The sequence below is a fragment of the Agelaius tricolor genome, unplaced genomic scaffold, assembly GCF_023055355.1.
Source record: "Agelaius tricolor isolate 1412-34295 unplaced genomic scaffold, bAgeTri1.0.p SCAF_2, whole genome shotgun sequence".
Classification (NCBI taxonomy): Eukaryota; Metazoa; Chordata; class Aves; order Passeriformes; family Icteridae; genus Agelaius; species Agelaius tricolor.
Genome location: NW_027269262.1, coordinates 74,721,857 through 74,742,930, shown reverse-complemented (window position 1 = coordinate 74,742,930; position 21,074 = coordinate 74,721,857). Strand labels below are relative to the sequence as shown.

At 42.1% G+C, this 21,074-nt stretch overlaps 2 protein-coding genes across 4 annotated transcripts in view; one reads left to right on the top strand and one right to left on the bottom strand.

Annotated features, from left to right (window-relative positions):
* The window catches only part of RAD54B (RAD54 homolog B), a 63,725-nt gene extending 62,315 nt beyond the window's left edge, over positions 1 to 1,410 (bottom strand). The window contains exon 1 of the mRNA XM_071421580.1: positions 1,205 to 1,410. Coding sequence (XP_071277681.1) covers positions 1,205 to 1,410 — 206 coding nt within the window. The remainder of the gene's footprint in view (positions 1 to 1,204) is intronic.
* LOC139587351 (RING finger protein 151-like) lies at positions 1,361 to 20,277 on the top strand. Of its 3 annotated transcripts, XM_071421587.1 has the most exons (8): positions 1,380 to 1,499; positions 4,435 to 4,483; positions 5,623 to 5,736; positions 6,689 to 6,912; positions 8,137 to 8,276; positions 10,059 to 10,251; positions 11,620 to 11,740; positions 12,697 to 20,277. In XM_071421587.1, exons 4-8 carry the CDS (start codon positions 6,707 to 6,709, stop codon positions 12,928 to 12,930), a joined length of 894 nt encoding a protein of 297 aa, XP_071277688.1. In that variant the 5' UTR covers positions 1,380 to 1,499; positions 4,435 to 4,483; positions 5,623 to 5,736; positions 6,689 to 6,706; the 3' UTR covers positions 12,931 to 20,277. The 3 variants fall into 3 exon arrangements, with proteins under 3 accessions (XP_071277689.1, XP_071277687.1, XP_071277688.1); XM_071421588.1 differs by lacking the exon at positions 4,435 to 4,483 and having other exon boundaries at positions 1,361 to 1,499; positions 10,089 to 10,251; XM_071421586.1 differs by lacking the exon at positions 4,435 to 4,483 and having other exon boundaries at positions 1,361 to 1,499.
* The last annotated feature ends 797 nt before the right edge of the window (positions 20,278 to 21,074 follow it).

The following is a 21,074-nucleotide window of genomic DNA, read 5'->3' as shown; positions in this document are numbered from 1 at the left end:
AGATCTGAAAATTACTAAGACATTTGAAGACACTATCCTTGATGACTCAGTACCTTCACTGTTACCAGTATTACCTACTTGTAACTACAAACCTTATGGGTTTGTGGGTTTTAAAATTAAACATTGCATCCAGAAATACATATTTGTCTTTTAAAATATAAGCTTTCATAAAATATAGTAAAAATATGTTAAAAAATAATAACAAAAATGTTTACATTTTGTCCCTTTACACTACTACCCAATAGGAATAGAACATCAGGGATGTACAACAAACCACTGATGCCAAAACTTTCAGATCAGAGTGAGTGTAGCAAGGCAAGGAACAGCTCCAGACTACAACTAAATGAAAGAATATGCAAATATACCCTTTCCTCAGAGACGATACACCAGGGAACCTTGCACCTGCCTTATTGTTAGGTCTGGCTGCAGGGAAACAGCTGCAAGCCATGCAGAAAGCACTGCTCCTGGCTGCTATCAGCAACCATGCCTGAGCAAACCCAGCGCACCGCGAAACCACAGCCCAAACCGTCTCACGGCTGCCTCTGGTTTGTCAGGCACTAAATCCGCTTCAGTACTTTGGTCCTAAAGGTATATTAGTAGCTGCACTGAAAATCAAATATACATATAAAGAACGTTTCAAGATTTTACATATCCAGCTCAACACGGTGTGCACGGAGCTCTGCTGAACGCAGCCGCAATGCCCATCTCAGCCCAAAATTAACAGCTGCTCCTGGAGCGTTTGAAGAGGCACTGCCGGCACAGATACAAAGGCAGAACAGGGGCTGTGGGCAACTGCAGAGACGTGACACAGCATCGGCTTTTACTCAGTTAAATTGCAGGCAGCGAGTGCATCGTCTTGAACACCAACATTACTGAAAAATCACTTCAGCTCAGGAGTAGCTGTAAGGAATTTTTACAAGAGCATGTAGTGAAAGGACAAGGGGGGATGGCTTCAAACTGAGGGAGCGGGTTTAGATCAGATGTAAGGCAGAAATTCTTCACTCTGAGGATGGTGAGGCGCTGGAACAGGTTGCCCAGAGAACTTGGGGATGCCCCATCGCTGAGGGCCAGCTTGAATGAAGCTCTGAGCAACCTGGTCTAGTGAAAGATATCCCTGCCCACGGCAGGGGGGTTGGAACTAGATCATTTGTAGGGTCTTTCCCAGGGTCGCTTCCACCGGGCCCCCCGCCCGTGCCGCCCGTACCTGCGCTCCGCTCCCGCCTCCGCGCTCAATTGTCCCGCCGCGCTCTCCCGGCAGTCCCACCGGCCGCACCGCGCGTGCGCGCTGCGCCGCCTTCCCTTCCCGCCGGGCGTGCGTGCGCCGGGGCCTGCCGTGGAACAGGACCCGGGAAAGGCGCTGCCGTGCGCATGCGCAGTGCCGGCCTGCGGGGTCTGTGCCACACACAGCATGGCGGAGGGGCCGCCCGCCGCGCCGCCGTCAAGCGAGAGCGGCCGTAAAGGGAAGCTGGGCTGCGCGGCGGCGAGCGGCGGCGGGCGGGGTGAGTGGCGGGGCCGCGACCCCGAGCGGGCCGGGGGCAGCGGGGCCCGGGGCGGGAGGCGCTGCACGGGGTTTGTGCTCAGCGGTTGTCAGGGCCCTGCTCCGGGCCGGCGGCGGCATCGCTGCTGTGTGGGGAAGGGAGCGGGAAGGGCGTGTGCAGCTGTAAGGGTGTTTGTCGCTACCTGAGGCAGCGCAGGTGCTGTTTCTTGGTGTCGGGTCGCTCCTCCAGATGTTTCCAGGCCAGCTCTGTGCTCTGCGTCCCTGAAGCGCCTTCCCGGGCCGAATCCGGAGGCCTTTCCCCCGTTAGCTGTATAGAATTCCCCCTCCCACAGCTCCGAGGGGAGAGCTCTGACCCTGGGCTTGGCTCGGGGCGGCAGAGCCCGGCCCTGCACCTATGACCGAAGGTGGTTACAGAATTAATTAGGTTGGAAAAGACCTCTGGGGTCACCAAGCCCATTCCAATGGCTGACCACCCTTTCTGTGAAAAAATTCTTCTGCTGTCCAACCTGAAACCCAGCCCCCGGCACAGCCTGAGGCGGTGGCCTCTCATCCTGTCGCTGGCTGCCTGGGAGAAGAGACCAGCCCTCACCTGGCTACAGTCTCCTTTCAGGTGGACCCAAAAAGTCCCCTCTGAGCCTCTTTTTCTCCAGACTAAACAACCCCCAACTCCCTCAGCCGCTCCTCTTAGGACTTGTGCTCCAGATCCTTCACCAACTCTATTCTCCAGATCCTTCACCAGCTCCATTGCCCTTCTCTGGACTGTGGTCTGTGCCAGGCATGCCATGGATGGCATTGTTCTGAGTAGGCTTTGCAGAACAGCATGTGTTGTACAAAAATGTTCTTTGACAGAGTAGCTATAGTAGTTATGTAGTTCCTGGTAGAGGCCTTAAATTGGCTCATAATTTTTATATAAGCTTTTTTTTGAAAAAAAAACCAAAAAACAAACAGTTGTTTGCATCAGTGTAAGGTGGTGTTGCTGTTCATTTATTCTTACCCTCCTCTGTACCTTTTCTCTTACATGAATGTTCATCCAACTCCCCAGTGTACCAGTCTGGGGAGCTGAGCTGAGGGAGTAGTATCCCTCAGCATCCTTGACTGCTGATGTCTGTCTTTCTTCCCTTCCTGCCCTGGCTGCAGTTTCTTATGCCTGGTCATGCCCTGCTTCACAGTCCCTAGAGCTTTTGCTGAGCCATTTACAAGAAATTGTAGCCTAACTAATCAAATCAGGGTATGGTTGTCTGTATGGTGAGTTGCATGAGCCAGTTCAGGAAAAAGGCAAATTAAATGTTCTCACTGATTCAAAGGAGGGGGTGGAGGGAGGTGGGGAGCACATTAATTTTTGGATGGATAGGCTTGGGCTATCGTAAGAAAACTGCTACAGTTAATTTTTCCCCCCAATTCAGTCTTAAAACATGTCAGTTACTGAGAGTGATGCATCAAGTGCCTGAGAAACCACTTGTACAGTCACAGTTGAAGGGGTGAATCTGCCCCTTCGGGCACTGATGCTTGAAGTGGCTTACAGTGTCAGAGTGGCAAAAAACACACTAAAATATTGCTTCTGTATAGCAGGATTTGTGAAAATAAAGGCTGAAGAAATGTCATGTCTCGGTGTCACCTATCCCTGGGCCCTGCATGGACTCTGTTCCTGCAGCATTTCTGAAAATGCTGTCTTAACCATGCACATCTGTATTTCTGTCATGGTTCATCCAGACTTTCAAACAGTTATGCCTTTTTTGTCACATGAAAAAGAAGCATTTTTTAAAAATCAGAAGCTACTGCAGATGCAAAAATGAAGGTCACTAATTTCATTTCAGTGTCCTGACTCACAGGGGAATAGCTTTGATTAGTGCCAGGCATTTAGCAAGCTATGTGATGATGTTGTTGGGAAGTACATCCCACCTGTATTCTCCCTCTTACCATATCCACACCAAATCTCTGGTTTTGATTTTGGATGTGTATCTGCCTGGCAAACCATGTGGGATGACAACTGTTGAAAAATCACTTGATACCTGTGAAGTCTGGAGATTTTTGCTTGTCCCGAACTGCAGGGAAAAATAAAACATATGAAACAATAAGAGGCAAATAGCATGTCATAGTTTGTGGGCTTTCTCTCCCAAACAAAGAAATCTCTGCACAATGATACCTTACAATTTATGCATCCTCCCCTACATGATCTTCACATGGCCCTTGTCATCCAGTGGTGATTTTTGGTCTGGGGTCTTCTAACAGCTTATTGGATTCTGTTTCCATGTCCATGCAGGCAAGCTATTAACTGTTCTTATCTCGAGTTGCAGCTTCTGCTGATGACCATGAGCTCCTTATCTTTTGGTTTGTGCTACTTGTGCACCTGCTCCCCGGTAGAGCATGGGAAACTAAAATAAAGTCCTAGACTCAGGATAAACATTACTTAGCAACAAACTAAAACATTGATGTGTTGGCAGCATTCTTCTCATTCTAAAGGCAAATCACAGCTCTGTAGCAGCTACGGGAAAATTGCTAAGGAAATTAACTCAGTTCCAGCCAAAAGCATGTCTAGGCAAAAGTCCACAGCTTTCAGCCTAAGGCTTCCTGCAACCCAAGCTGCATATGCTAAGCAAGTAGATATAAGCAAGCAGCCTTCTAAATCACACAGTATTATAATTCTATGTGACTTATTCTGTTTAGAAATTATTTGCTTAAGCTAAGTAACTGACATCTCTCAATGAAATTATGTAATTTCTAGGTGCAATCAAAAAAAAGTAGTGTGACAATTGGTGAATTCTAGTGGAATTGGGAAACTAAGTTTTGAGACCAAATGGAGAAGAGAGAAGTTTCTGGGGATAAGCAGAAGCTGAAAATTACCTCATTTTGTGGTAAAGATACTGGGTAAAGTGATCTGTACTGCTAAAGTACATGACATTCATCAAATGCTCTCCCTCTGCTCATCTCTTGACAAGGTGCATCTCTTGAAGTTGATGAGAAAATAAAACATCTCTGATTCTTCAGGTCAGGAAACTTCTACTGGAAGAAGTCTGGGACTTCAGTAACAGCTGTTGGCATAGGTCCCAGATCCATGGCCACAAGGGTTCCAGCGCTGTGTTTTGCTGCTCCAACATGAGTCTTCAAAATGTCCTGAAGAATCCCCCTTATTTTTTGCCTCAAAGTTCCCATCCACTCTTCATTTGAACTTCAGTTTGGCTGGGGCTTTAAACATCCTTATATATTTATATACAGATGCATATGTATATAATATATATATTTTGTTGTTGCTGTTGCACTTCATTTCTTGTTAAGCACAAATAAAGTTTTTTGTTCCCCATTAGATAAAAATAGTCTTTCTTGCATTCCATTAGTCTTCAAACTTGCTAAAATATGCTGAAGAGTGTCTTGAAGACTTGGTCCTCAGGGACTAGCAGTGTTTGTGCAAAATGTAGCTCACAGCATCCGCAATTCCACTAGAACCGTAGAGTAGAACTCTAGAACAGTAAAAGTACTGTTTTTCTCTTACCTGTCCTTGAAAGTTTTCTAAAAGCAGATCCACCAAACCAAATCAAGGTGTTAGGCTTACAGTTCATATTATCTAATCTATATATGCAGTTTAAGTCCTCTAGCATAACTCAAGGGGTTTAATAATTATATCTTTTATGTGATGATGTTTTAAGTGAGCAACCCTAGTTATGCTACACAGCAATGATATTTGCCAATACAACAAACTTGACTGTAATAGTTTTGTTTTAAAAATGAACTGCCTGTCATGACGGGATTAGAACAGGTCAATAAGGAACTTTTATCTTCTTGAGGAATATAATTTTACCAGATTTCAGTTGCTACTTTTCAATAGTACTAATTCTGTTGTCTTCAGTCTTAGAAACAAAACTGGCTTCAAAATTGATCATCAGCAGGGTGTTCAGTTTTGTGATAAATGTCTGCATCAATAGTAATTGAAACAGAGACTGATGATTATTTTCACCATAATCTAGTCAATTCTCCTGTGTTGAATTGTAGGTTTTCAGTGGCTTGCTTTAGAAAACTTGATTTTATTGGGCTGTTAGGACAGCATCTATTCAGTAGCTGGCTTGTTAGACATAGGACTCAGTAACTTAGGAAACACTACTGAGCCTTACTCTTTGTAATTTTTCTCATAGGCATAATAAAGCAGTGAAGAGAAACTGAAGGAAGCATTACATGCCTTACTGATCAGAAAACTGTTCCTGGAGTATTTGGGTAAACTACATATATATGTAGTAAAATCTACAAAGGTAAGATATCTTCCTTTTCTATTTTATTTATAAAATCTCACAACTAATGAAAATCATGAGTCTCAGTGGGTTTACAAAAGTAACTTTGTACGTCAAGGAGCAATGTGGAGCCTAAAACTTATTCTTTTAAGCAAGTTCTGTGGAGTCTTGCCAAATTCCTCGAGGTTTTTCATTATAGGATTTAGATGAAGGCAGATTGCCCATTAGTTCTTTTTCACAAAGCTTTCAAATCCATTCCAAAGCTTCTCAGTTTTATAAAATAGATCATGTAGGAAAAGACAGTAGCTCTTCATGATTTCAAGGTTAGCTGCAGTTTTGGCTTCTTTTACTTCCTGAATATTAAGTATGTCTTTAAGCATGTGGAGGTTTCATGTTTCCTCTGAAATGGAGGTCTACAGTGACTAGAGAATCTTTTTTTTCAATATGAAAGCAACATCTTAAATGATGTGCAGTTCATCAATCCAGGATTTGCTAGCTGAAAGTGCCACGGCTATTGTTGGTAAGAACACTGTATTGTAAGTTTGTTAGGCATTATACAAAAGGTTTTAAAATGGAAACCAAACATTTGCATTTGAACTTGTGTGATGTTTCTGCTTCAGGTAGAATTCATGTAAATGGAAATTGTATGTTGCACAGTGTCTGCTACAATTACGTTCAATAACAGCATTCAGAAGAAGCGCAGCTCCACTGTGCCGAAGTCTGTGCTTTCAGAGTTCAGAATTTCGTGATAGAAAATTGTGATTCTGACATCCAGCAGTACAATTCTCAAATTCCCTTAAATCTGAAAGTCTCTGAAGTGTGTAAATGTTTGTTTGCATTCACACATTCACTTCTTTATTCACTTTATGGTCTCCATGTTTTTAGAATTGCTTTCAGGCCTCTTTGTGGATCTACCCATACAGATTCAGCACAAAGATTGCTTTATTTCTTTGTGTTTGGGGTTTTTGAGCAGGTTGAAGGTGTGGAGAGCATGGGTTATGACATTGAGCGCTTCGTGGGCTATGTTAATGAAGGGCTGTTGTGCTCCATCTGCCGAGACGTGTTGGAAGATCCACTGCAGGCTCCTTGTGAACACGCTTTCTGCACTGCCTGTATCCATGGGTGGCTTGTTCATCACAGTAACTGCCCTGAAGACAGACAAGTGATTGATGTGTCTTTGCTACGACCTCTCTATAGGTATCCAGTAACCTTGCTGTGTGTTGAAATTACATGAATTTAGGATTTCTCAGTTTTGCTTGCACAGCTTCATCTCCTGTCAATGCTGTTGCTCAGGCTGTCTTTATCCAGTATGCCTCTGGCGGACACCAGCTGCTTACTTACATGAAAGCATTAGCATTTTCTATTTATTATAACTAACCATCAGGGTGTTAGGATTTCAAAACTGAAAGGACACTTAGTTTATTCTCCACCTTTTTATATCTTGATGTTGATTCTAGATGCCTCTCTGGATATTACTCTGAATGTCCTTTACAGCACCAAAACTTCTCCATACTTGATTTTAGACAAAGCAAGCAAAGCAACTCTTGATGACAGTCACTACACACTCTGTATCTCTTTTCAGTCTTAGATGCTGTAGTTTGGTTTGTAATTAACAGTTCCTGGAGATATTAACCAAATTTCTGACCTTCAAATCCTTTTTAGAAAGATCTTTAGACATAGGAATGTCTATTGTGAACCACCTTGTTGTATAAAGCAGGCTGTTCTCACTAGTGCCTTCTATAGCTGGTCAGACAGTTGGACCATATGATTGCTGTTGGTCTTGCCCAAACAAACTGTTCTATTTTAAATGTTAATTCTTGCTAGTGTCAGAACAAAACAGTTTCAACAGTAGACGCTGCTTGCTGTTTAACATCTGCATTATCTAATCTTGCTCAGATTAACAGTTATGTATTTAAAGTCTCCAGCTACAGTAAATTTAACTTTGTTAGGACTCTGAACATAATTTTTCATTCTTGAGATTTACTATCTGGAAGTCAGCTATAGTGTAGACAGAGCACTAGAGTTTAATTTTTAGATTGTTTTATCTATACTCCCTGTAGTCCTGGAGTCTGGCATGTTTAGAAACAGAGAACTTAAATGGCAAATGAGTAGCCCTGGTGTTTGTTATTGATAATATCTGCTGAGCCAGTGAAAGGTCAGAATTAAAAACTATTCAAAAATAAAGAATTCATTTGTGCATTTAAATTTGGAGACTGAATTTTTCATTAACATTGTTTCTTTCAAACGGTTTTTTCCTGGTATGGTCACTTGAATTCTTTAAAAAATAAATAAATTTAGCTAGTTACTCACAATTTTTCCTGATGGAGATTGGAATCTTGCTTTCTTTTCCCAAAAGTTGAAAGTACACATTTTTCAATAGTGTTCCAAGATTTAAGGACAAATTCTTTTCTTTGCATGTAGATATATGAAAAATGATTTAAACCGTCTTCAGCTACATTGCAGAAACAGAGAGTATGGCTGTGAAATGGTTTGTTCTCTGGAGTCTATAGACAGGCATGAAAGGGAGTGTGAGTACAGTCAGATACCCTGCTCCAATGCTGGTGAGTAACATTCAAAGTTGAATCCTTTATATTAAACAAACACATTTGTCATCTTCCCATCAACAGAACTGCAATAATGGCCATTATTTCCTAACAGAAATTCAAAGCTTTGGCACGATATGCTCTTTACAGCAGTGTTTTTGAACAAAATATAGTACCTGTTTATGGCAGTTTTGATGATTAGCAACTGTTTCTTATCCAAAAACTAACCAAAATGAATATGATGAACTTTGAACGTATGAAAATGTAGTAGTGCGTTAGTTTTGCTTTCTGTCAAGTTATGAGTGTTTTCCAGTTCTGACTGCATGTTTTGATGTTTGAATGAATGCAGTAGCCCTTGCAGAAGACTAAGGGATCATAATTTATTTATAAAACACCTGATTGCCTGGTGCATGTGCAGCTGTCAGCTCTGTGACATAGCTTTAACAAAAATATATCTTGGAAATAAGAATTACTCTAAGCTAAATTCCAGTTAGAATTGTTCATGTTGAGGTTTTTATTTAAAGCAAGGCTACACCTCCTGAGAAAGAAGCATACCTCTAAAAAGGAACATACTGTTAAAATTTACCCATTGAATTAATTTGAAATGTTGTCTGCTCCTAGGTAAAGTTAAAATCTAATTAATGATGCTAAGGACTGCCATTGTAATTAATTATGAGATGATGAAGGTACTAGAAGTACTAGATGATGAAGGTACTCTGCTAGAAGTTATAATTTTTCTCAGAAGTGACTTCTGCAGATGATTGATTCACCTGTTCTACTTCCTACAGAAACAACAGTGGTTTACAGATTTATGTATTTTACAGTGTTTTACAGATTTATGTTTTTACACTGCACTGGGTGTCTGGTGTTTGGCGTGTGAAGGCTCTTACATTTCTTCAACTCTTTCCCAAAAATACATGGAATGTATTTTGAGTACCTCAATTACAAATCATTAGATTTATTAGTAAAGCTCTTCTAGAGAACTCACTTGTCATTTTCTGGCATGGTTTGTTGGGAAGTTTCAATACTCCATTATTTCAGTTTCCTTAAGTTGATATTCTCTTTGCATTAATGCATTATTCTCTTTGAATTAAATGCAAGTGTGTACTTCAACAAAGGGAGTCTCAACAATTAAACTACAAACTTCCTAAGTGTGACTTCATAAGTTGAGACTACAAACTTCAAGTTTAGAGAGTTGAATATAGCAATAATTTATATAGTGCTTATTTTTGATTCTTTACACTTTACTTTTAATCACTACAGAACTGCAAAGTTTGTATCCCAGAATTTCTGTGGAAATATTTCTATCTTTGTATGAGTTATTAAATGTTCATAATAAATGTTCTAACTTATTATGGTCTAGTACATTAGCAACAAGACCCAACAAATTGTTTGGAAAACAAGTTTACATTCCATCTCATCCACATCTCTCTTTACTACTTCTTTAAGTTTGATAGCATAATATTTTTTTACACATGTGTATTCTTTATAAATTCCAGTCATTGCAATCTATGATGGTAGCACAGGCAAGCTGCTAGTGTCTTAGTTTGGCATCAGGATTGTCATTACTGAAGTTGATTTAATGCCAGACCAGCAGTAGAAGACTACAGAAAATACTTCCTTCCAGCCTTTCAGTGTTCTCAGTTAATGGATGAGTATCTTAGTGAGACCTCCTAACAGCATTGTATGAGTAGCTACGTATGTGTAACTGTCATATTTCATGTCCTAAGGAAATCACTTCTCTCAGCTTCCTTTCTTGAGTGTTTTTGTTTGGAATGACTGAGAGTGCTTTTGTTGTAGATGCTGTCTTGCCTTGCTCCCCCTGCTCAGGTTGCACCGTGCAGATCGAGCGGCGTAACCTGGACGGGCACCTGGCGGTGTGCGAGTACCGGAGCCGCGAGTGCCCCAACGGCTGCGGCTTCACCATCCTCAGCGCCGAGGACACGCAGCACAACTGTGTGGCAGAGCTGAGGACGGAGCTGGAGCTGCTTCGGTACCAAGCTTCTCTTTCTCTCGGGGCTGGGCTGGGTTGGGCTGAAAGTCACTGCATGAAGCACTTTGAAATACTAGCACTGGATTCTGGTATGTGTTAAATGGCCGTTAATTCCTTGATGCTAACAGGCCAGAACTTTATCATGTGTCAGCATAGACTTTAAATTCTTGCTGGGCATTTGTTGTTGGGCGTTTTTTTCCAAGTTACCATAAATCTTAAAATACCACTGCTTGCAGTTGAACAGAATTGCAAGCTTACTATTTAAAATGACAAATGACAAAAAAACTAAGAAAATGGAAGCTGGGAATTTAATTCTTCCATTGGCCTCTTATACAGATGAAGCCACATTATTTAATAATTGTATTTAGTTTATGTTTTTACAGATTGAGAAGATAAAAATCTGTAAGTATTTTGGCAGGTACAGGTAGATTCAACCACTGAAGGTCTAATTATGATTTTTTTTTAAGTTCTGGTAGATAAACAGTCGGTGAATATGACTCTTCTTACCAGCATCATTGTTTTCCTCTTACGTAGGTTTCTGTAGCTTTCCCTTTGCACTATATTCCAGTTGTACTTTGGTTTTTTCCCCCGCTCAGACTCCTTCCCATTTGTATCTTTCAGCTCCTAAGTGTTGTGCTTTTGAACACTGCTGTGAAGTCAGGCTCAAATATGGTTTAAATGCATTGAGACACAAGTGATTCTGCTACCTGGTTTCTGAATTCAAAAGGTTAATGTAGTGCCATCTGGTTTTGTCTGTGGAGCTGTGTGAGTGACTAGGCTGTAACAGTTTACTGCATACTGTCATTTAGGGTCCACCATAAAAGTGAACGAGGTTACACAGAACCATGGAATCATTTAGATTGAAAAAGAGCTTTAAGGTCATTGAGTCCAGCAGTTAATCCAGCACTGCCAGGCCCACCACTAACTGTGTCTGTAAGTGCCTACCATGTCCACACACCCAGGCTGTCTCACTTCCTTACATGTTTAGCAATACTATAGGATTCAGACTTTTTATCTTGGCTGCTTCTTATTTCATAACACTCAGCAAGCACATACTGTAGGCAAACACCAGAAAATCACTTAAAGTCATAAATACACCTTCTTGAGCTCTGGGAATATTTTATTTGAGGAGTATGATTTGATTGTCCCTCTATAGGCTCCTCATGGGCACTTTAATGCCCCTAGGCACAATGCACATCTTTATGCTGTTTTTCTTTTTAAATTAATAAATCATGCCTCTACAGAGGCATCCTGTAGAGCTTGATGGGAATCAGTTCAGTCTGCTTGGCTGCAAGAAGGCTTTCTGGATTTTGAAGATCATTCTTTTCTCTGCTTACAAGACTTAACAAGGAGAAATAAACTTTTTAGGTCAGAAATGATCTGCAGAGTGGAGGAGGCAAAACATGAGATGGAGTCAAGGTTAGATTCACAGAGAAGGCATATGGTCCAAAAAGAGAGTATTCTGCAAAATGAAATTGAAGAACTAAAGGTAAATACAATATTTTTTTTTCTCTCTTAACAGTCTAGCTTTTTGCTTTTCCAGTAGCAGTTTCTTATTTTGTAAACAAAGTCTCGTACAGAGGAAAATGGCATTAGGTATGGTGAACAAAACCATCAAAGCTTTGTCAGGTTATCTCTGTGGAGAAGCAGGCTGGATTCTGTATTCCTGTGGTTTACTGCTTCAGGTTCACTGGAGCTTACCTGGGTACTCCACCTGTGTTCTGTGCATGCATAACATTGTCAGCAGATCAATCTGAAACTGATTTCAGTGTCTAAATGTAGAGTATGCATCACAAACTGGATGTAATTAAACATTCAGCTCCATTTTTAATTGCTATCCGAAGTGGCTTAGTCCAGAGCTGACACAGAGCCCTGCTGCCAAGAGTGGTATTTGCACTGTGATCAGAGGGTTGGAAAGGTTCACAGTAAACTTCATCAAGTAATAAGCAAGGCTGTCTTATCCTTTTATTCATCCTCTTTTTATTATATCACAGAAAATTATTTTTAAAGCAATAGTTTTTAAAGCTTTTAAAAAGTTTTTAAAAATTTATAGTTCACAGTTTTATTTTTACTGGATTTGATGTTAAATCCTTGAAGAATGTATCTGAACATAACCACAACCATATTTTGTTTGGATTCTTGAAATAGAAAATAAAAGCAGCACAGAGGTAAATTGGCTGTTTCTTATCATACTTCATAAGAAACAGAATATGCAAACAAAATGTTTTTGAAAAACATATTGGAATCTTTAGAACAAGACCATCCCACAAGGTGAATGCTGGATTGTGTCTCAAATTGTTTACACTTGTTGGACTATCAAAAAAAATTTTTGGTGGTTTTTATTCCAAAGACTCCATCACCCAACATGCATGGCCAGTTTGACTTCATTGCAGCATCATTAGAAGAGGGTTTGTTTCTTGCAGTAAATTTGTGTTTGCATTTCAGAGTCAGATGTCACGAATGATGTCAGATGTACGGTCTCTGATGGCTGCAGAGAGGCAGCACCGCCAAGAACTGGAGCAGGCAGAGCTGGAAAAACGGGAGTTAATGGAGCTGCTGAAGGGGCTGCAGAAGGACTGTAGATTGACTACTACAGAGGGGAGCAGGAAGTCAAATTTCCGTCCTTTGACACGACTAGAGAGTGTAAAAAGAAAACCTAGGGAAGTTACAGTTATCTAAATAGTACTAAGCTCAAAAAGCATTTTCTTCAAATACTGGCTTCTGGCAAACTACTTTCTTTGAATGATTGGTAAACTATATAATTCCTGATTTACTTGGGGTTTTTTTAAGTCTAACTTAGAACTGTATTTCCTTTGGGGCCATAAAAACAAACAGAAGAATTTTTCCATGAGGGAATACTGGTCATTAAAACCAGTAATTGGAAGACATATTTTTAGCTAATGTTTTTATAGAAAGGGAAAGGAGACGTGATTTGTTCTCTCTTTACTGCATCACTTACAGGAATCTTTTAAGACTCAAACTACAGCCTTTTAAAGTCAAAGATACAGACTATTGTGGACCAGGAAGAAAAAAACATTTCAGTATCTCTGTTTGAAACAAAAAAGCAAATGTGACCATTTGGGATGTACTTAATTTGGGGAAAAGTGAATAGTAGCGTTAGTAAGTCAGTAATAGAAATTAATAAGATTTTGTTTGTTTGTAGTCAGTAGAAGGTCTTATTTCAAAGGTGGAGAGCAAGCACTTTAAATTGTAATTCTTCTGCTATGTAACAGCTTTGGGTGAGGTTGACTGTTGCTTTAGAGCTTCTCCTCATTTCTGAGGCTGATAACACTCTTAAGAGACTAATACTAAAGCCTGAGGTAGTAGAATAACCTTTAAACAGATGTGTGAATAACTTTGAGTTTGTGGGAATGGATCTGCTTCTTACTTAAAAATTTGAAGCTTCTATATGTGAAACTGTCAGGTATTTCTACAGGATCTTTTAAGCATAAGACCAGTCATTTGGTACTCAATGTCTTTAAAGTATATATAGATACCTAGAGTATCCTTAATTTTCTTGTGGTAGGTTTAAGGCTACTTGATATGCACAAGAGATGAATATTTGCACAGTTACTTGGGCTTCAGACATCTGTGTTAGTGCTCAAGCTGGCTTCAGGGAGTGCCAGAGCCTGGCACTGTCATCAGAGGGTAACAGAACACCTGGGTGTAAGTAGGTCAGTGATCTGCTCTGCTTAGCAGTACAACTCAAAGTGGGGGTGGAAGGATTAAGGGATGTTAGAGCATCTGAGGAAGAGATTGACTGATAGAGCATTCTCTGCCTCCCCTGAGGCAAATGTACCAGTCAAATGCACCTCAGAAAGGGGAGGATCACTAGAGATGAACCTAGGGTGGCAGGTCTGTGATGCAGGCAAAACCATTGGCCTGGCTAAAGTGCATCTACACCAACACACACTGTGGGCAGCAAGCAGGAGGAGCTGGAAGCCATTGTTCAGCAGGAAGGTTTTGATGTTGTCACCATCACAGAAGCATGGTGGGATGACCATCATCATGGGAGTGCTGCAATGGCTGGGTATAAGCTCTTTAGAAGAGACAGGCAAAGCAGGAGAGTGTTTTGATTGTATTGAAATTGATGATGAAGATGACAAGGTTGAGTGCCTCTGGATGAGGATCACAGGGAAGGTCAGCAGGGCAGACATCACGGTGGGAGTCCCTTAGAGACCACGAGCCAGGAACAGGCTGATGAGGCCTTCTACAAGCAGCTGGCAGAGGCGTCATAGTCACCAGCCTTTGTGCTCATGGGTGACTTCAACTTGCCAGATGTCTGCTGCAAATACAGCAGAGAGGAAGCAGCCTAATGGGTTCCTGGAATGTGTGGAAGACAGCTTTCTAAGTAACACAGCTGGTGAATGAGACTAACAGAGGAGGGGCCCTGTTGCTTGTGGGCTAAGAAAAACTGATGGGTGAACAGATGGTCAGTGGACATCTTGGGCAGAGTGACCACAGACTGTTAGGGTTTTCTGTACTGGGTGAAGTAAGGAGGGGCACCAGCAAAACTTCTGCCTTGGACTTTGGTGATCAGACCTTGGCCTTTTTAGGACATTGATTGACCAAGTCCCTTGGAAGTTAGTTCTGAAGGGCAAAAGAGTCCAGGAAGGCTGAATGTGCTTTAAAAAGCAATTGTTAAATATTCAGGAACAGACTATCCCCATGTGTGGAAAGACAACTTGTATGGGAAAAAGACCAGTGTGGTTAAACAGAGAACTTAAGCTGCAACTTAGGGGGGGAAAAAGAGAATATATCATCTCTGGAAGGAGGGTCAGGTAACTTGGGAGGACTATAAGGACTTCACAAAGTCATGTAGGAAGAAGATTAAAAGGGACAAAGCCCAACTAGAACTTGCTTTGGCCACTACAGTTAAAGACAACAAAAAATGTTTGTCTAAGTACGTTGAAAGCAAAAGGAAGGTCAAGGAGTGTCTCCACAATTAGTTGAATCTAGAGGGTGGTGTAGTGACAGGGGTTGAGGAAAAGGCAGAAGTACTTAATGCCTTCTTTGCCTCAGTCTTCATATCGAGATCAGTTGTCCTCAGGATACCCAGCTCCCTGAGATGGAAGTTGTTGATGGACACATGAGTGAAACCCCCATAGTCCAGGACAAGGTGGTTAGTGACCTGCTGTGCCAGTTACACACTCACAGGGCTATGGGCCCTGATGGGTTCCACCCCAGAGTAATGAGGGAACTGGAAAAAGTACTCACTGGCACAGGTGAGGCAGCACCTTGAGTTCTGGGCCCCTCAGTTTAGGAAGGACGTTGAGACCCTTGAGTGCATCCAGAGGAGGGCAATGAGGCTGGTGAGGAGCTTGGAACACAAGCCCTGTGAGGAATGACTGAGGGAGCTGGGGTTGTTAAGCCTGGAGAAAAAGAGACTCAGGGGTCACCTTATCACTCTCTACAACTCCCTGAAAGGTGGCTGTAGTCAGGTGGGGGTTGGTCTTTTTCACCAGGCAGAAACTGACAGAACCAGAGGACACAGTCTCAAGCTGTGTCAAGAGAAATATAGGTTGGACATTAGGAAGAAATTTCTCATGGAAAGAGTGACAAAGTACTGGGATGGCCAGCCCAGGGAAGTGGTGGAGTCACCCTCCCTGGATGTGTTTAAAAAAAGACTGGATGTGGCACTCAGTGCCATGGTTTAGTTGAGGTGTTGGGGCATGGGTTGGACTCGATGATCTTTAAGGTCTCTTCCAACCTAGTGGTTCTGTGAATTTGCAGAAACACTTTCAGTCATCTATCAGCAGTCCTGCTTAACTGGAGAAGTTCCAGTTGACTGGAGATTAGCAGATACAGTACCCATCTACAAGAATGGTTGGAAGGATGATCTGGGGAACTGCAGGCCTGTCAGCCTGAGCTCAGCTCTGGGCAAGGTTCTGGAAGAGATCATCCTGAGTGCCATTACATGGCACATGAGGGACAACCAAGGCATCAAGCCCACAAAACATAGATTGAAGAAAGGCAAGTCCTGCTTGACTGATCTGATCTCATATGACTAAGTGGCCTGCTGAGAAGATGAGGGAAAGGCTGTGGATGTTGTTTATCTAGACTTCAGTAAAGCATTTCACACCATCTTCCACAGCGTCCTCCTAGAAAAACTGGCTGCTTGGGACTTGGATGGGTGGACTCTCCAGTGGATAAAAAGTTGGCTGGTTGTCAGGCCCAGAGAGTGGTGGGGAATGGAGCTAAGTCTAGTTGGCAGCTGGTCACTAGTGGTGTTCTCTAGGGCTCATTATTTGGGCCAGTTCTGTTTTAAGACCATTATTAATGATCTGGACGTGGGGATTGAGTGCATCCTGAGTAAATTTGCAGACACCACCAGGTCAGATGGGAGTGTTGATCTGCTTAAGGGTAGGAAGGCTCTGCAGACAGACCTGGACAAACTCAATCAATGTGCCAAGGACAAGTGCACGAGGTTCAGTAAGGCGCAGTGCTGCGTCCTGCTCTTGGGTTGCAGCAACCCCATGCAGTGCTACAGGCTGGGGGCAGAGTGGCTTGAGAACTGTTCAGCAGAAAGGGACTTGGGTGTGATGGTTGACAACCAGCTTAATATGAGCCAGTGTGTGCCCAGGTGGCTAAGAAGGCCAGTGGCATCCTGGCCTTTATCAGAAATAGTGTGGCAGGGATTGTCCCTCTGCACTTGGCACTGGTGAGGCCACACCTCGAGTGCTGTGTCCAGTTTTGGCCCTTCACTTTAAAAAGGAAATTGAAATGCTGAAGTGTGTCTAGCAAAGGGCAACAAAGCTCATGTAAGGTCTAGAAAGCTTGTCTTGTGAGGAGCAGCTGAAAGAGTTTGGTTGGTTAGTCTAGAGAAGAGGAGGCTCAGGGAGGACCTTTTCACTCTCTACAACTCCCTGAAAGGAGGGTGTAGCCAGGTGGGGACTGGTCTCTACTACTGTGTCCACAGAGAGGGGATAAGAGGAAATGGCCTTAAGCTCAGACAGGGGAGGTTCAGATTAGATGTTAGAAAAAAAAAAAATTCACTGTTATGGTGGTCAGGCATTGGAATAGGGTGCCCAGGGAGCTGAGTTGGAATTACCATCCCTGGAGGTGTTGAAGAGTTGTCAGGATCTGGGGCTGAGCAATGGTTAATGGTTTAGGGGTTGCAGGGCTAGTTCTGTGTTGACAGTGGAACTTGGTCTCCTCCACCCTTGATGATTCTGTGATTCAAAGTTTGCAGCAGGATTTTTTAACAGACCCACAAATCAAGGAGGCATTTATCTATAAGCACTGCATGAGAAATCTGTTTAAAGACTTTCTCCAAACTTTTTACACAGCCTATTCATGTTGCTTTCAGTGGTATAACTAAGCCATATTCTCAGCTCACCAGTGACTAACTATAGAGATACCTGGCCTTCTGTTTACTGAATGCATTAAATCAGTTTTGGAGGCTCAGGAAGATGTGTGCAGATTCAACAACCCGAATATGTTCATTTTATCATTTAGAAAGCAACTGCATTACTGTGCATGCCTTGCTGTTGCTCAGAGCAATGCTTTTACAGCTAATAGCATAACCAAAGAGAGAGGCAGCAATCTTCTTTAGCACAGTCTATATTATGAAGATTTGTGGTCAGAGCTGTCTGAATTTTGGACATTAATAAATCCTTCTAACTTGCCCTTTTGTTAGTACCACTGAGGCAGATGTACACATATTCAGGTCTTGAGTATTTAAAAACTGACATAAATAGCTCTTCTGTAAAGGAATTGAGAGTATTTGGGGCACTAGCAATCTCACCAATTCATGCCATAGCATATCTCTTAACCAGCCATATTTAAATAATCTAAAATATTAAACCAGTAGCTATGATTTGGGAAGACCTTCACTCACACTAAATGTTCAGGGGTCACTTCACTTACATCAATGTGTATTAAAGCAATAGGTAGAAAGTAAGAATGCTGTTGCTCTTGTGTTCTGAACAAGCAAGCTGTGAGTGTCTGTGCCTTGTGTGACATTATTGCAGCATTCACACTAATTTTCAAGCTTTTTCGCAGGACCAGATTTCACGCTATTAGATTCAGTTAGTGCTTTTTTGTGTACTGTAACTGTGTGGTTGTGATGTGACTTTATCTACTTTGCCTAATGTAAAGAAGAAAATTACTTCAGAATCCATTAGAACTTGATGAGCTGGATCATCTTTCCTGAGTCAGAGGGCAGTAACCCAATCTTTTCTGTTCTGACCACCGAAGAAAGCAAGCTATTTGCTCTGTGCGTTCCCCATCATGGGATCTCTGCATTTGTTTGCTTTAGAAACTTCACCCACACATTTCTGAGTAAATTCCTCCTAGTATGGGAAATAGGGTTTATTTAATGTTTACCTAGCATTTGACCTGCTGTCTTTTTCCTAATGGACATGAAACTGTGAGAAAGCATGTCCTAGGTGGCAAGGAAGGACTTTCTGCTGTGCTGTCAAGCTCTGACAGTCTGAACTTCCAGTGTGGAAATGTGGCAATGCTTTGGGTCCACCAGCTGCAGCATGGGCTGTCAGTTTGGGTTTCTTTAGTGGCACAGAAGCACTTTCAGAGATGTTTTAAATAGGCACACAGTAGCTAATGGCATCAGGTCCCTCTGGTGACTTTAAGCTTTATGCCATTCTTCTGGGTTGGTAATGGTTCTGCACTTCAGATTTTCCTCTGCTAATGAACCCCTCACAGGGTGGCATTGCTGAAGTATCATCATCATTTGACCTGTCTTATAATTGACTAGACTGACATTAAATAGCCCATTATGTTAATATTTCATCTACTTCTTGCTTTTCCAGTCTCATGTATTATGCAGCTCTTAATAGCAGTTGGCAGCAGCAAGGGATTTTTTTTTTCTGTCTTTCAAATAGTCTGTTAATCCTGTTCACAAAAAGTAAGACTTCAAATATTGTACTAGACTTGACATAAGTTAAAGACATTCACTTGAAAATGATACTTCCATAGTCATGATCATACTTTAGCATTATATGAGACACTGCTGAAAGTGCTTTACAGGAGGATTCCAGCATGGAATTACTGGTATTACTATTCTCATACTAAATCACACTTTAATCAGTTCCATTTCCTCACAAGTGGAACTGCTGTTCCAATTGTACCAGTAACTGTGCAAATTGTTGTATTTTTTTTTTAAGAATTGCTGCTTCTGTCTCTTTGCAGCTGGAAGAGGGAGAGCAAAGAGAGAGAACAAGTGTGGTGTGACTGTTCCTTCAGCCCAAAAGCAGAGATGTGGCCTCACCAGCTTGTGCCACTAGCCAGCTTACCAGTGTGAGCTGCCAGCGTGTGGCAGGGAGTTAACAATGGCATTAGAATTAAATGGAGATTAAATCTTTGTCCACAGTTAGGTGGATACAGTGTCACAGTACCGAGCCTGGGAGATTGAGAAACAGAGCAAGTGGTTAAGTAAGGTATGTGGAACTTGCATAAACAAAGAGGTTCTTGGCAGCATAGAAGGGAAGGGAATTGCACAGTCAAGCGAAATACCTGCTATAGTGATGTATTTTCACTGGCCAAAAGTGGTTTTATCTGAACTGTTCTTAGGTGTTTGTATGAAGTAACGTTTTAATAGTCCCTGGTTGCAAAGAGTTCCTACAATTTATAGGAATTGGTAGCCTTGCAAATGAAATTTTCCATGTGCTGTCCTCTTGGATGTTTCTGGCATGGTGCTTCTCTACAGCCACTTTCCGTCGAAGTGCTGGGTAGTATTGACAGGAGCAGTACTAGCCTTGCCTTTCTCCCGTACTGTTGTCAGGTGGAGTACGGTAGGTCAGGGAGATTTTACCACGCAGAAGATGCCTTTATCAAGACCTACAATTCTATGCAACTTTCTATTAACTGAGTAAACACTGAACTGTCTTCCAGCATTATGGGTCGCTGCCAGTCTATTTACATTTTCTACCTTTATATGCACAAGGATAAACCAGCAGTCAACAGATCTTAATCTCTAGTGTGTATAAGAAATGGTAACACTTTGTATCACTTTGAAGTACGCTTTGTATAAAAGTTGAACTAATAAAGGGTCTACACCATAATTAACACACTTTGGTCCACTTTGGTTCACTTCATTCTGTACAGAAGTTTGAGTACCCTCTTTATCACATTTAGGTACACTGGCCTGCATAGCACAGGAGTCACAAATGCACTGCAATCACAGGCTTGGTGCCCTGGAGTAGGCAAGGCTGCATTTTCCCTCCTAGAGGAAGCAATAAACAAAGCGGGTGCTCAGTCAAACTATCCCTTCTCCAGATTTCCCTCCCACCTCACAGATGGGAGTTTCTGAATGGGATGAGCTTGGAAGGCAAAGCACTGGCAAAAATTTGAGAATTCCTGGAGTCGACACTCCAGTCCTGCACAGACAATAGGACAATGAAGGGGCAAGGGAGGAACTCCTTCTCTATCCATCAACTGCAGGAATCTTACCCCTTATGCAATTTTTTTTATGGCCACTACAAACACCCTGGTGGAGACATGTAAGAGCAGCAAAACAACAGAGCTGTTGTATTTGCTTAAACATGAGCAATCTGGACGTGGGGCATGCAAGCAGGAATTTGCTGCATGCAGTCCTCTGCCTTCACCAACTGGACACATTCTCTTACCTGCTGGAGGAGTTACTCAGCAGAAGAAAAAAGGCTGAAAGCCGACATGGCACAAGCAGAGACCAGCCCAGATCTGGGCTGATAGCCTGTTTATCTCCTAGGCCTCTCCACGTGCACCTGGCCCTCAGCCACATTACAGACTGCACAGCAGCTAAGGATTTTGGAAGCAAAACCAAATGCACACAACTTGTCTCACCCTTATGCCACACACAAACTGTGCCTTCGTCTGTCCATGCT